Below are 15,510 nucleotides of genomic sequence, written 5' to 3' on the forward strand. Positions count from 1 at the left end.
GTCAGTACAGAGCCAGATGTGGGGCCTGAAGCCATGAACCACAAGATCATGACCTGAGACAAAGACCCTAAACAACTGAGCCACCCAGGGGCACCTAAACACTCCTTATTCTTCTAATTGTCCTGTGATTGAGTGATGGAAAGCTCTAACGCTGGTCAAACAACTCAGTATTCTTTAAGCATCACCTAAGACAATACTAAAAATGAATAGCCCATGAATAACCCTATAATCAAGGGCAAGCCACTTCCAATATAGATAGGCTATAAGGCTGAATTAAATAAAGACTGGCTATTTATACAATTTCTACTAAGAGACTGCTGGGTACACAGCTGGGATTCAAATGTATGCTTATTACTTAGTGCTAAAAAAGAAGGGTGTTCAAGACAACTTCCATTTGCAAGACAAAACATCTGTCTAGGGTTAAAGAACTGGTCCATGGTCATAAAGACATGAACAATCTTGAAACTAGTATCCTGAAACTAATATCATGAGCAATAATGTACCTTAAAAATAAAAACAAAAAACCAAGGGATACCCATATTATCCCCAAAATCTCTATTTCTCAGGAGTCAAGTCTCTTAAATCATATTTTAGCAATTTAACATGTTAAAGATGTCAAACATGTTAAGTCCAGTGCAGCTACATAAAAAAAAGTTATTAGTCAGTTACTCTCAATACTGCTCTAAAGAATGACTCCGTAAGGAGGGGCACCTGGCTGGCTCAGTCAGTACAGCATGTGACTCTTGAACACAGGGTTTTGAATTCAAGCTCCACATTTGGTGTAAAGATTACTTAACAATAAAATCTTAGAAAGAAAAAAAAAAGGACTCCTTAAAAGTTAAACCCTGGACTTTTTTTAAGGTTTATTTTATTTTTAGTAACCTCTAAACTCAACATGGGGCTTGAACTCACGACCCCAAGATCAAGAGTTGTGTGTTCTACTGACAGCCAGCCAAGCACACCAAACCCTGGGAGTTTTTAAAGGCAGAAATGTAAATTTGCCTAATAAAACCAAGCTAGGTGGAATAAACTCTATATACTAAAAGGCAGGCAATAACAATATAAAAAAGCATTATCAAACTCTCAGGTAGAAAAACTGTCAGCTTCTTCTTCTATAGGAAACTGTTTCCTAATGGACAAAAATTTCCAAAGAAGAGTACTATACTGCAGTATAGTGCTCAATAAAATAAACTCAAACACTAAAAATCGGCAATCATTCTGGAAAAACACAACCAACCAAAACCCAAATCCCCAAAACAACCCAAAAACCCCCAAATCTGAACTGAGGAAAAGGTAAAACAAGTTCCCGTCCCTAATTAGGAAACTTACTTGTTTTGCTAATGCCAAGGCTCCTACGCTTATCACAGTTTCATTACCAAGAGTTTACTGAAGGGAAATACCAACCTTTGTGTTGGCTGCAATCCAGTTAGAGGTCTCACTGTCATCATCACACTTTTTAATCCATTTCTTTAACCACTGTTTGAAAACAACAACTGTTAGGGTACAACAAAAGACTTAAGAGAAAGGATAGCAAATTACTTCAACATTTAAATACAGTCAAGCTCACATTTAAAAGGCAAAGGACAAGATTATCACTGGATTTAATTCCTCTTAAACCAAGGGACTCTGGTAGTTCTCATATCCAGTGTATATAAAATCAACCAAAGGAGGATTTTCTCTGGCTGAAGCCAAGTGAGGAACCTAGAGCTTGATGAGAAGCCCGGCTCCAAGATGTATTATTCCCCTTCGTAAATTACAAAGTCTGCTCAGGGAGGTGCCTTAACCACTGTTAATCCTGATAATTATCGGGAGCTGACTTATTTGTAAGGAATGCTTTATGAATACTTGTGATGATCATTTGAAATAAAAAGGAAAAAAATACAATTTTCTATCTACAAATGGATAACAAAGTTGTGGGCCCCAGTTTTCAGTCTTAGAACTGCTCTATTGTATTATTTAAAAAATGAAAATGCCAGACAAACTCACCTTACATTTAACAGGATCGTGCCAATTTTCTCCACAGTTAAAGCTGTTAAGTGATAGAAGAGTTAAAAGAATTAAGTCCTACCTACTGTTAGTCAGTACACAAACAAACCCATTTCATGCTTTATAGTTCCTCAGTGGTTTCACTGTTTTTAAAGACTAGCAAATACAAGAGCATGAGGCAAGTTCATATTATTCTACAGATTATTTAGAATTCAGCATTAGAACAGCATGTATTGTGGTGTGTGCGAGAAATGAAGAAATGATTATAGCTGTGAAGACATGCTATGATGACAACTTCCTAAGAAAGGACTCTCTAGCCACCAAACTGTTAAGACAAAAAATTGAGTTTAGCGAGATCTGTATTTTTCTGATAGTTTTGAAAATGTATAGTTCCATGCTGTAAACATTCTTCAATTGAAACCAAACAAATAATTTTCACTAATTTAAACTTAAATTTCAACCAATGCTTCATCAGTATATATTAAATCTCTTACTTAACACCCCAAATGAAGAATTATATAATTTAATCCTAATGCACAGTGAGCAAACAGGTCACATCTTTGCATGACACAAACAAATGAACCTCAGTCTTGTAGAGAGAAAGTTTACCAAGCAAGGTGTAAAACAAGAATGTGGCTAAACATTCTCTAAATACATGAATTGTTCATGCCTTTCTGTTTTCTAGGCAAATGTGGTGTATACATTTGCTAAAATAAAGTATAAATTAAGAATAAATTCAAATGCTTATAAAAAAAAAACAACCCCGCTGAATGGCTGATTTTTTCAGGAATGCCAAAAATCCTTTGTAAATGAGAGGAACAAAGTGCTATCAATTTAAATGAAGTCAAATATAATGGTTACTTCTGGAAAAGAAGATGGCGAATGGGATGGAGAAGGGAACAAAGGAGTGTCAAATGAATCTGTCATTCATTTGACAGATTTCTTAACAAAAACAAAATACTTGGCTTAAAGCTGGGTTAGTAGCTACTAAGTATTCACTGCTGTTATTCTCTATATTTTGGTCTGTATACAAGATACTTCATACTAAAAATATGTTTTAAAATACATATGAAATCAGACTCCACGTCTTATTTATAGGGCAAATTCTACATTAGAATGTATATTTAATTTTTTACCAAAATAGCATGTATTTCACACATATTTAATCTCTGTGAGGTTACCTGCTCTTTTTGGAAATATTTAGTATTAACGATGTATAAGTCTAACTCTATAGTTGCTTGCAGAGGAAAAAAAAAAAAAAAAGAATGGTATGGAATACCAATATAATGTCTATCTGCTAGCTCTTAGAGCTACTTGGTTTGATGGGTTTCTTGTTCCTAAAAGATCCACTAAGGAAATGGAAAATTATCTTAACTTTCTAACATGAATATGCTGTATTGGAAATTCTCTGTTAAGTCAAATCTAGAATTCAAAGACCAAAAGAGCATGCTATACACTCCAAGAACCAAGGTTACCAGGAAAGGTGGGGCCAGAGGAGCCACAGGAAAACTTTTGATGAAAACGCACATGTAATCAAACATGTTTTATCTTTCCAAATTTATCAAGGCATATTTTCTTTCTAGAAGTAAGATTTAACTTGTCAGAGTAAATGAAAAATAATCCTGTTTATTTTATTTCCTAAGAGATAACTAGAAAACAGAACAAGAGCCATAAAGGAACCAAATATACCCTGACAAAATAAATAGTCCATCAGAAATGAGACGAACTAAGCTTACCCCAGATCTACAAGTTTGCTCATATACTAGTTCCAGCAGAGCACACAAGAAAATGTGATTATAGCTGTTTCTTTTCCCATAAGAAAAAAGAGCAACTAGGAAGAAAAAATTACTGAAGATATGACCTTTTAATCTAATTCTTACTTAAAAGAAATATACACTATCTTAAATCAACATCACCCACCTCCCTCCCTGAGGTAAAAAAAAAATTTTTTCTATTATTTTTCTACCAAGAATAAACAGAACAGCTATGTGTACTATTTCAATTTAGTAAATCACTTGCTTACCAAAACTGGCGCCCACATTTGCAGCGAACAGGTTTAGCATCAGGATATTGGACTTTAACAACATGGTGGCAATCTGGGGCAGGACACCACTTCAACAGTCGATTGCACTGAAACCCAAGTTAGAAAATAAAAAACGATGGCAAATTAAATCACGATGTAAGATTTCCTAACACAACAAGCAATTATTTACAATGCTTCCCTAGTGTGAGGGCCAAAGACAGGGATGATGACAGAAGCATATAAAAGCCTGCCTCCAATATTTAGTAGTCTTCTACAGTAATGCTCTTAGATGCACAGTTTTTCCAAGATCTCTCAGAGACTTGGTTTTATAAAATATGCATAAAATATGGTTCTATCTTCAAAATCCTACCCACAAACTTTAAAATAATTACCCATTTGGGGCACCTGGGCGGCTCAGTCGGTTGAGCATCTGACTTCAGCTCAGGTCATGATCTCACGGTTCGTGAGTTCAAGCCCTGCATCAAGCTTTGTGCTGACAGCTCAGAGCCTAGAGCCTGCTTCGGATTCTCTGTCTCCTCCTCTCTCTGCCCCTCCCCTGCTCATGCTCTGTCTCTGCCTCTCAATAATAAATAAACGTTAAAAAAAAATTTTTTTTAAATAATTACCCATTTTATTAAGAAACATTGATTTGTTTATGGTTCTACTTCAGGGTAATTTTCAAAGATGTAAGGAAACAAGATGAACTCCTACTCAGGGAAGGAGGGAAGGTATTTAAAGATTGTATTATTTTTTTAAGTAATCTCTACATCCAACATGGGGACTCAAACTCACAACCCCAAGATCAAGAGTTGCATACGCTTGCATGACTGAGCCAGCCAGGGGCCTCTCCCCCTTTTTACTTATTTTTTTTTTTTTAAGTAATCTCCATGCCCTTCATGGGGTTCAAACTCACAACCCCGAGATCAAGAGTCGCATGCTCTATTGACAGGACCAGCAAAGTACCCCAGGGAAGGTGTTCAGATGCTACAGAATATACATGTAATTTCTTTCTTTGACCATAAAAAAAGTCTTCTAAGAACAAAAGTCAGTTCCTAAACCATGGTAAAGATTGCATTTTAGTTCTTAAAAAAAAAAAGGTAAAACCTTTGGGTATTTTTTTAATCAGGAAACAAAACAGGGTTCATGTAACACTCTACACCAGAATTCAAGTTTACTATTTAAAAAATATGTTATTCCTAAAATATGCTGTTTTCTAGAAGATCTGACCTTCAGTTTAATCCCTAAGTGAAATAAATATTACTATGTAGAACTAAAATACCAATTTACACTGATGATCTTATACAGAGGCTGGCAAATGTCTTCCATAAAGAGCCGGAGAATAAAGATTTTTGTCTGGGAGGGTCAAAAAGGGCCTCTGTGCAACTACTCTATCTGCCACTGTGGGACTAAAGGAGTCATAGAACAAATGGGCTCATCCAAATAAATATTTACCAAAACAGGCAGGCCATAGTTTCCTGACCTGTTTCTGATAAAAGAAAGACATTTGATAAAAACAAGTAACTATAGCTCTCTTTATTAAAGTTTACTGGTAACAGGAGCTAAAACAAGCAGAGATATAGCAAGGTTAAACTGCCAGACATGATTAAACAAGTCATCATTAACAGTCAGCTACAATTTTTTGCTAGGGATAAAGGAAGAATACTGTAAAAATAATTTGATCACCACAGCTCTAGATCTATGAAGAGACACCCACTTATTGGTCTGTCACACTCCTTTGAGAATACGTGTTAGGTATGCTTCATGAATGAAGTCCATAATCTAAATTTATGGTAAAGGTCTTTCTTACTATCAAGAGAATTTCATACAAGAAAAAATATGTTATTAATAAATAATTCCGCTTATTAAAAAAGGTAGCCTGAAGAGAAATCACTTACCTCTACAAAGCTATTTGTTATTAAATGTTGATACTTTAATTTAACTTTCGAATCTGTGATCAGGCGCCTGAGAACAAGAATAAAAATAGTTTATTAGGATGTTATCAGCCAAGAGTATTTTTCCACATTTACAAAATAAAATTTCAATGCTGCAGCTCTAAAAACTACCCTAAACTGAATATACTCAAATGCATATAGACTATCAACAAATCAAGACAACAAATCAAATCAAGACAACAATCTCCAAGTTTCTGTAGTTTTATTTTGGTAGACCCCCGATTCCCATGTTTCCTATACATGAAAGTCCATTTTTACCCACTTTATTATAGTCTAATGACAGAGTAACTATTGCCAACTTTAGGCCCTTTTCAGAGTATTCTTACTCTGATATCTTGCCTTAGGACAGCAATTCTCAGCCAGCTTCCTTCAGACCCCTCCCAAAAATCAGTGTGTGAAATAAGAGATGCTGACAGGAATGTTAAGCAATGGATCCAGGTTTTGCTATATATAAATTTAAGGGCCTTCTTCTGAGATCTGTTAGTAATTTACCAGAAATGTTTACTGACTGCAACGTGGCTTCCATTATGCACCTAGAACACTTTATATATTCGTAACAATTTCTAGAACTCATAGTAACCCATCCTGAAGCTTAAGTTTTGTTAGTCTTAATGGTAAACATTCCCGTGAGTGTTTAAAGAAAATAGTTAAAACAGAAAGAGTTAACCACTGACAAAACCAGTAAAAACTATCAAACACAAACACAGTCTAACCTCATTAAATATTTTAAACAAACAAAAAGGTTTTGTATAATCTGGCCCCATCAAATTCTTGAGCTTCTATGGCACTGCTTGCCTTCCACAAGACCCCACCCTGTACTGTTCCTCTTTCAGCGTACTCCTGTCACATCTGTATTCTTTCAACAGAATTTGGTGAGTAGTGGAACAGAATTCTGGTGAGTATTGCCCTTCTTCAGGGGCTTTTGCATACAGCTACCTCTCTTTAAAAGGAAAGAAAAATATCGTGGTGGGCTCTGAATTGGAACAGCCTAGCTTTGAATACTGTTTTACAACTTACTAGCTATGAAATGAGGGTAAGCTCTTTGACCTCTCCATTTCTCAGTTTACTCATCTGTAAAATGGATAGCAGAAATGAGGAGTTGTGAACTAGAACAGTGCCTGGCAAATAGTAAACACTCAATAAATATTAGATGCTATATTATTATTATTTTTTAACTCAGCTAAGAAATATTGTTACTCACAGAAAAAGGAGGCTTTTTCTGACAATTACCACACCAGTTCCCTCTCAGCTCTCATGGCACCTAACACATATCCCCTTAATAAAATCTGTCATAATTTTTATTAAACAGTTATCTGTATAATGTGTTTAATATCTGCCTTTATGCTCTCTTATCCCCAACCAAATAATAAACTCCATAAAAGGATCCCTTGTGTCTAGCACACTGCTTGGCCTACAGTAAGTGTTCAAGAATTTTTTTTTTAAGTTTATTTATTTTAAGAGAGAGAGAGACAGAGAGAGAGAGAGAGAGAGAGAGAGAGAGAGAGAGAGAGAGAGAGAGAATCCCAAGCAGGCTCTGCACCATCAGCGCACAGCCCGACATGGGGCTTGAACTCACAAACCAAGAGATCATGACCAAAACCAAGAGTTAGACGCTTAAGCAATTGAGCCACCCAGGTACCCCAATAAATATTTTCTAAATGAGTAAACCTCCACATTTCAGAGATGCTAGAACTGAGGTCTAAAAATACTTAGTGTATTTGGTGATTCCTCAAAAGGCTAAACACAGAATTACCAAAGGACCCAGCAATTCTATTCCTAGGTATCCAAGAAAATTAAAAATGGGTGTTCAAATAAAAAACTTGCACACAAATCTCCAAATAAAAACACAAATGTTTTGAGGCACCTGGGTGGCTCAGTCAGTTGAGTGTCAAACTCTTGATTTCAGCTCAGGTCACAATCCCACACTCAGTGTGGAACCACTCTGTGGAACAGAGATTCTGTTTCTCTCCCTCTGCCCCTTTACCCTATTTGCACATGCACTCTATCTCAAATTAAAAAACAAAAAAACACAAATGTTTCCACAAAAAATGGAAATAACCCGAATGTCCAAGAACTGATGAATAAAGAAACAAAATATGGAATATCCATACAATGGAATACTGTTTAGCCATAAAAAGGAATCAAGTACTAACACATTTCCCAACATGGGTGACATGGATGAACCTTGAAAACATTATGTTAAGTGCAAGAAGCCAGAAACAAAAGATCATATGCATTATGACATTTAAATGAAATCTCCAGAATAAGCAAATCCGTATAGACAGAAAACAGATATGTGATTGTCAGGTTCTAAGGGAAGGAGGGAATGAGGAGTGACTGTTTAATGAATATGGGAATTCTTTTAGGGGTGATGAAAATGTTCTAGAATTAGATAGTGATGATGGTTGCATGACATTATGAAAAGTATACTTTATTACTATTTAATGTTTATATTTATTTTTTGAGAAAGACAGAGACACACATACACACACACACACACACACACACACACACACACACACACACACACACAGAATCTGAAGCAGGCTTCAGGTTCCGAGCTGTCAGCACAGACCCCAACGCAGTGCTCGAACTCTCCAACCACGAGGTCATGACCTGAGTCTGACACTTAACTGCCTAAGTCACCCAGATGCTCCCCCTTTTTTTTAATGTTTACTAAATTGTATACTTTAAATAGTTAAAATGGTAAATATGTTATGTGAAATTTACATCAATTAAAAAAAAATAAGAATGAGATCCAAAGTCAGATGCCCTGATTCACCATTTTTAATTTCTATTATACCACAATGCTTCTCTGATGTGACAAACCCCAACAATTTTTTTTAAAGTTTATTAATTTAGGGGGGAGCAGAGAGAGAGGGAGAGAGAGAGAATCCCAAGCAGGCTCTGATCTCAAGAACTGTGAGATCAGGACCTGAGCCAAAATCAAGAGTTAAGATGCTTAGCGGACTGAGCCACCTGGGCACCCCCAGTGATTTCTTATAACTGATCTAGCCTACCTGGTTAGAACAAAGGTCAGCCATAGTTACTAGGGCAAGGTTATTAGTTAGGTCTGTTATTAGGTCATAGTTTATCTTGTGATAAAGAAAGTAAGAAAGTGATCTTGAGAAAGCACTCTCAAGAAGACAAGCATTATCCTGGCTATTAATAAGCTAACTCTCTTGGCAAAGACCTACTGCCATCACTTACGTTGGAAATAGTTATTATGCCAACTCTCATGGTGGAAGGCAACTCTTTATGAAGGTAAACATAATGACTTCTACTGATAGTCTATTATACATTCTAAGCACAGTGTCAGATGCATTTAAGTACCCTTAAGTTTTGGGATAATTCTGTTTTTACAAAAGAGATAAGTGGACAGCTATCCACAAGAATTTTTGTGTGTGTGTGTGTGTGTGTGTGTGCCAAGTAGTAAACCATGCCTTCTGCTTATATAGCACGATGAGTAAATCAACATTATGCTTCAATTCAGGATTAGTGATAAAATATTTTTCTATAATATGGGTTTTTTCCCCTGACAGACATACCAATTATAGACAAGTATAAAGAAGGAAATAAAAATCACCTGTAACTCTATCACTCAAGAGGAATAACCACTTGACATTTTAATAATCTGGACTTTTTACTCTTTTTTTGGTAAATGTATGACATGTAATTTTAAACAGAATGTACTACATATAATAATTTTATACCTTTGCTTCTTCACTAAGATTATTATAGGCATTTTCCAAAACATTAAAATAATTCACAAATCATTTTTTTTATAAAAACTTGAAGTTAGGTACTCCCCCCACCCAAACCTTTTTTTAATGACTATATTACATTCCATCTTCCTCTACTGTTAGACATTTGGATTGGTAGGGTTATGATAATGTGACTAACATCTTTATAATAAACCTGTTCAATTTCTGGTCATTAAAAATAAATATAAGATTTACTATAACCTCTGGCTCATCTCTTCCTCTTATACTCCAGTATCTGACTTTACCTTTAAAATACATTTAAAATCCAACTATTTCTCATTACTTCCTCTGCTCCCATCGTGGATCAAACTACCATCATCTCTCACCCAGACTGCTACAAGAGTCTCCCAATTTCCCTGCTCCTACTTAGTCTCTTTTTCATGCCAACAGTAGGAACAACCCTCTCTGACCATATCACTCCTCTGCTCAGAATCCTCTCATGGCTCTATCTCAGAATAAAAGCCAACGATCTTATAATGATCTATAAAGCCCTACACAATCAGCCTCATGTACCCGTCCCACCCTCTTCTGTGCCTCCCTTCAATCTATTAAGTTTACATTTACAGTTCAAAAATATTTTCAAAAGTTTAAATAATAATCAGTAATTTACTGTCTATATACTTTGCCTTTTGAACTACCAAAATTTGATAACTTATTTCATTTTGCATTTCAATGAGACTAGGAAATTATTTCAGTACGAACTTGAGCTCTGATCCCTTAAGCATGTATTTTAAAATAGATAGTATTCTATAGCTTTTGTATGAAATTTCCTACTTTAGAATACTAAAATGCTTTTCTCTTTCACTGTAGGGAAATAATGGGAGGCATTAAATTTATTCAACTATGAGACACACAACTCTAAAGCCATGTTATCAAAGCATTTTCCATAATGTCTCTGTGGACTATCTTAAAAACAGATACAACTTTGGGGTTAAAAAAAGATTTAAGTAGCAATAATTATAAATGAGGGAAAATGATGAGTTAGATGCCATTAAAATGGAAACTTTGTTCACCAAAAATCATTGAGAGAAAAGAGAAGCTACACATAAGGGAAAGTAGGTGTAATACATATATATCTAACAACAGACCCATATCAGAATATTTAAAGAATTCTTACAAAGGAACAAACAAAGTAACAAAATTTGAGGTTACTTGAATAGGCACTTTATTTAAAAAAAAAAAAAAAAGATATACAAATACTTTGGAAAACTACCTGGAAGTTACATATTAAAGTTAAAACCTTACTCCTGAGTATATACTCAAGAGAAATCAGTGCAGGTGCACCTAGGTGGCTCAGTCGGTTGAGAATCCAACTCTGGGTTTCAGCTCAGGTCATGATCTCACAGTTTTGTGAGTTCAAGCCCCACACTGGGCTCCATGCTGATGGCACAGAGCCTGCTTGGGATTCGGTCTCTCTCCCTTCCTCTCTGCCCCTCTCCTCACACTGTTTGTCTCTCTCAAAATAAATAAACTAATTTAAAAAATCAGTGCATGTTTACCAAAACACACATGTAAGAATATTCTTTGTAACCTTTTCACAATAGTCAAAACCAAGCAAACAAACCAAAAAACTCCAAATGTCTATCATCATCCTAAGAATGAAATTACTATCTATCTTTAGTAATAACAAAAAAAAAACCAAACAAACCTAAAAACATATAGATATGTTGAATACATATCTCAAAGACATTATGTTAAATGAAACAGATACACACTCATAAGAACAATACATGCTACATGATCCCATTTAAAGAGTGCTCAAGGGGCACCTAGGTGGCTCAGTCGGTTAAACATCCAACTTTGGCACAGGTCACGATCTCATGGCTCGTGCGCTGGAGCCCCTCGTCAGGCTCTGTGCTGACAACTCAGAGGCTGGAGCCTGCTTCAGATTCCGTGTCTCCCTCTCTCTCTGCCCCTCTCCCCTCCCCCTCCCCCACTCACACTCTGTCTCTCTCTCTCTCTCTCTCTCTCTCTCTCTCAAAAACAAATTAAACATTAAAAAAAATTTTTTAAAGAGGCTCAAGAACAGAAAAAACTAACTGATGGTCACAAAAATCATGACCGGGAACAAGGCTGAGATAGATACTGTCTGGTAAGGGGAACAAGAATGAACATTCTGGGTACCTCTATCTTGTTTGGGTAGTTAATAAAACACACATACTTTTAAAGTTAATGTACTTTACATATTTTAGTCAATATACTTTAGAACTTACTAAAGTAAAATAGAAAGCAACATATAGCAAACTCAGCCTACTGTACTTTTCCTCTGTAAAAGATGAGATGCTTATTGTACTAAGATTAACACGTATCAATGTTTAGTTTTTCTCCTTCCTCAGGCAGTTCAAACTGTACGACTTCACTTAAGGGTCTAGACAGGTTCACAACTGTATTTGTGACCTTTAAGAAACTATTAGAATATAAAAATTAACCATCTGACTTTGATGTCTGGATATTCTTCCCGGAGAAGCATGACTTGGAGGATTACATTTACTTCTTTCTGGATCCATTCACCTACTTGGTTTTAAGTAATACTTACACAGCTGTAATATTAGAAAAGTACTGGTTTATTTTCTGAATAAACTTGTTGGCAAAATATGAAAGAATCTGTCTCAGAAAAGAAAAAATAACTGTAAAGTTGGCAATATAAAGTAATTACATGTCTAACAGAAATTAGGAGGTGAAAGAGATAAAGGTGAAAGTGCAGAGGCATCAATTTCCTAACCTTATGTAACATGGAGTTAAGATCTAGTGCTTACAGTTGATGGAACAGGAAATAATTGCAAAACAGCATTTAAATTATATTATCTAATTGAAAACAACTCATTTCCCAAAAGAAAATTTTCTGCCCTTTTCAGACAGATGGGAAATTAGCCAATAGAGGTACAATAGCCAATTATCCATACCGTGATCCTAAATTTCATTTTTAAAAAAATCTTATGTATCAGTTAAGGCTTAAAGTAAAAGTTAAGGCTTTTAAGTAAAAGTTAAAGGCTTAAAGTAAAAGTTAAAGGCTTAAAGTAAAAGTTAAGGCTTAAAGTAAAAGCATTTGGCATAATTTTGCTAGAAGTGAATAGCAATGAGTTCCTGTCACCACCTCTGCTTGTCTGTTTCTAAAACCTCCATATATGAAAATAAATCATAAAATTTTTTTAGTGATATTTTAGGATGTTGAATTAGAACATCACATTCCAGATGTGTGTTAGCACTATTAATTATTACTCAAGATGAGACTAAAGAGTATTACTTAAAGGTGTTTTGTGGTTTTTTTTAAGTTTATTTATTTTGAGAGAAAGTGTGCATGCGAGTAGGGGAGGGGTAGAGAGAGAGAGAGAGAGCATGAATCCCAAGCAGCTGCCTAAAGTCTGAACCGCGCCAAAATCAAGAGTTGGATGCTTACTTGACTGAGCCACCCAGATGCCCCTACTTGAAGGTATTTAAAGATTTAATAGATACAAGTTTACCTTTACCACCCCTAAGATGAATAGAGAAACTGCACACAGAAAAGAAACTTAGGCCCTAAACAACTGTATTATAAAAAAAAAAACAACAAAAAAACCCCACAAGTGGTAAGATGAATAGAAACAGATGAGTATTTATTTGGTCTCAAGTGGTAAATAATTTAAAGAAGTAACCTACATTAATCTCATGAAAACATCAAGGACAAATCCTGGGACAAAGAAAAATTCTCAGAGTATACTGTTACCCTCCTGACTGTGGAAGTATAACTATATGAGGCCATTGTATAACAGAGACCCACTTAGCCCAACAGCCTTGATGGTATCCTATCACAAATCCATGACTAAAGGCTAAAATGATGACACGTGCTTATAAGTGCAAGAGAGAAAAATACACCTCCAGTTACGGATTCAAAGATACATGCCTATTATATACACACTGCTGTGGAATAAAAAATTGAATCTACTAAGTAACTAGTTTTAATTATTAATTTAAGATCACCTCCTGAATGGAAACAAGCATTTAGTGAACACAAATAGTCGACCTGGAATCACACAGTTTATAGTCTAAGAAAGAATATAGATATGAACATAGGCAATTACAAAAATGTATATTAAGGAAAATATGGGGGAGTTAAGGAACACGTAGGATACTTGCCCAAACCAAAATGCAAATCAGTAAGCTGAGACCTGAAGGAGACTAAGAGGATGAACGGATTAACAGAACTAAAGAGCAAAATAGTAAAGAGTACTGCATATCAGTCAAGAGACATTAGAGAAAAACTAAACAAAGTCAAACTAAACCAAATGCAAATAAAATGCACAGTACTTTCAAGACGCCAAGTTCCACACCACTAGAAAAGAGAATGTGAGAAAAGGCAAAAAGCAAAGATGAAGCTGCACAGGTAAGCAATACAGAATGGAAATAAAGAATTGAAAAGTGATGATACAGTATAAGAGAATCACTGAGGAACCAGTCACAGATTCCCAGCTAAGAGAAGATGATAGCCTGTATCAGGTCAATGTCAGTAGGAACTGAGGGAAATGGATGGATTTAAGACTAACTGTGATGTAGGAATGAATTTGGTGTAAGGAACACTCTAGGAAATGTGGAAGAAAAATGAATCAGGGATATGATCAGGATTCTAATTTAGGCAAGTCTTTTACACCTAGTGGTACCATTCTTTGATACTAAGCAGCCAGAAGAATGAGTTTGGTGGCGGTGGCGGTGGTGGTGGTGGTAGGGGAGTTGGAGAAAGTAAAGCCTGAGGAATATACATATGAACATGCCTGATAGGTAGTGGAATATGTGCGTCCTCAAAAGATAGAGCTGACCTGGACATATAAATCTGGGAATTTCCAATGTATGACCAAGGAGAGTGTATAAAGTATGAAGAAACCCAGAAACCCAAAGAGCAATATTTTAGAAGAGGCAGAAAAAGATGATTTTGCCAAGTCAGTTAGAGTAGACGTGGAGTAGGCCTAGGTTGGTGGCCTTAGGAGTTGGTGCTGGAGTAAAGGGAATTTTACTGGAAATGAGTACAACAGGAAAATGAGAGGCTATGGCAGTATGCTGATGTATGCTTAAATTCTCAAACTACACTAGGAGAGCTTGTTCAGATTGCGGGGGCCCCATCCCCAGAGGTTCTGATCCCCAGAGGTAAGTCTGGATCTGGGCCTGAGAATGTGCATTTTTAACAAGTTCCTAGGTGATGCTGATGCTGCTGGTTGGGGGGATTACACTATGAGAACCACAGGGTCAGGGTATAGAATAACAGACTATACATAGAGACACTGAAATCACACTGGTGACAGCAAACTTTGGGAGAAAGACAGTGAGTAACTTGTGAATACTATGAATAATTAAGTGGGTGCGACCAAGAAGTCAAGCAAATAAACGCAGAAAGGACTACAACATAGCGAGTAACACAAGACTCAAGGTCTATATGGATTTTAAACTGAAGTAGAGACCAATCTGAATATAACATTTGAAGCTAAGGGGGACAATAACTTCACTTCCTGACCATGAGGCATACATGGGGGGGGGGGGGGGGACACACGCTAGCTTCAACTTGAGAAGTTTATATGAGAATGTGTCTTCAAGAAAGAATCCAGTTTCAGGTTCAATTCAAGTTCCAAATGAGATGAATTCAGATTAAACTATTTTTTTAACCTATCAAATTGGAAATTTAAAAATGATAATACCATGACTGTGAAGGATTCTATTTCTTTCATACTAAGAGAAAAATTATTAAGCATATTTCAGTTATTATTTAAGATTAACCACTTAAACACGTTCTCTCATTTAATTAAAATAATCTTAAATTCTA

General features: G+C 35.8%; 1 protein-coding gene across 1 annotated transcript in view; it reads right to left on the minus strand.

Annotated features, from left to right (window-relative positions):
- The window catches only part of ARIH1 (ariadne RBR E3 ubiquitin protein ligase 1), a 123,998-nt gene that overhangs the window by 23,262 nt on the left and 85,226 nt on the right, over positions 1–15,510 (minus strand). Inside the window, exons 6-9 of the mRNA XM_019441544.2 lie at positions 5,905–5,971; positions 4,010–4,116; positions 1,987–2,029; positions 1,405–1,476 (exon numbers count right to left, since the gene is read on the minus strand). Of these exons, the coding sequence (XP_019297089.1) occupies positions 1,405–1,476; positions 1,987–2,029; positions 4,010–4,116; positions 5,905–5,971 (289 nt within the window). The remainder of the gene's footprint in view (positions 1–1,404; positions 1,477–1,986; positions 2,030–4,009; positions 4,117–5,904; positions 5,972–15,510) is intronic.

This window comes from Panthera pardus, unplaced genomic scaffold (genome assembly GCF_024362965.1).
Source record: "Panthera pardus isolate Hobbes unplaced genomic scaffold, ASM2436296v1 HiC_scaffold_24, whole genome shotgun sequence".
NCBI lineage: Eukaryota > Metazoa > Chordata > Mammalia > Carnivora > Felidae > Panthera > Panthera pardus.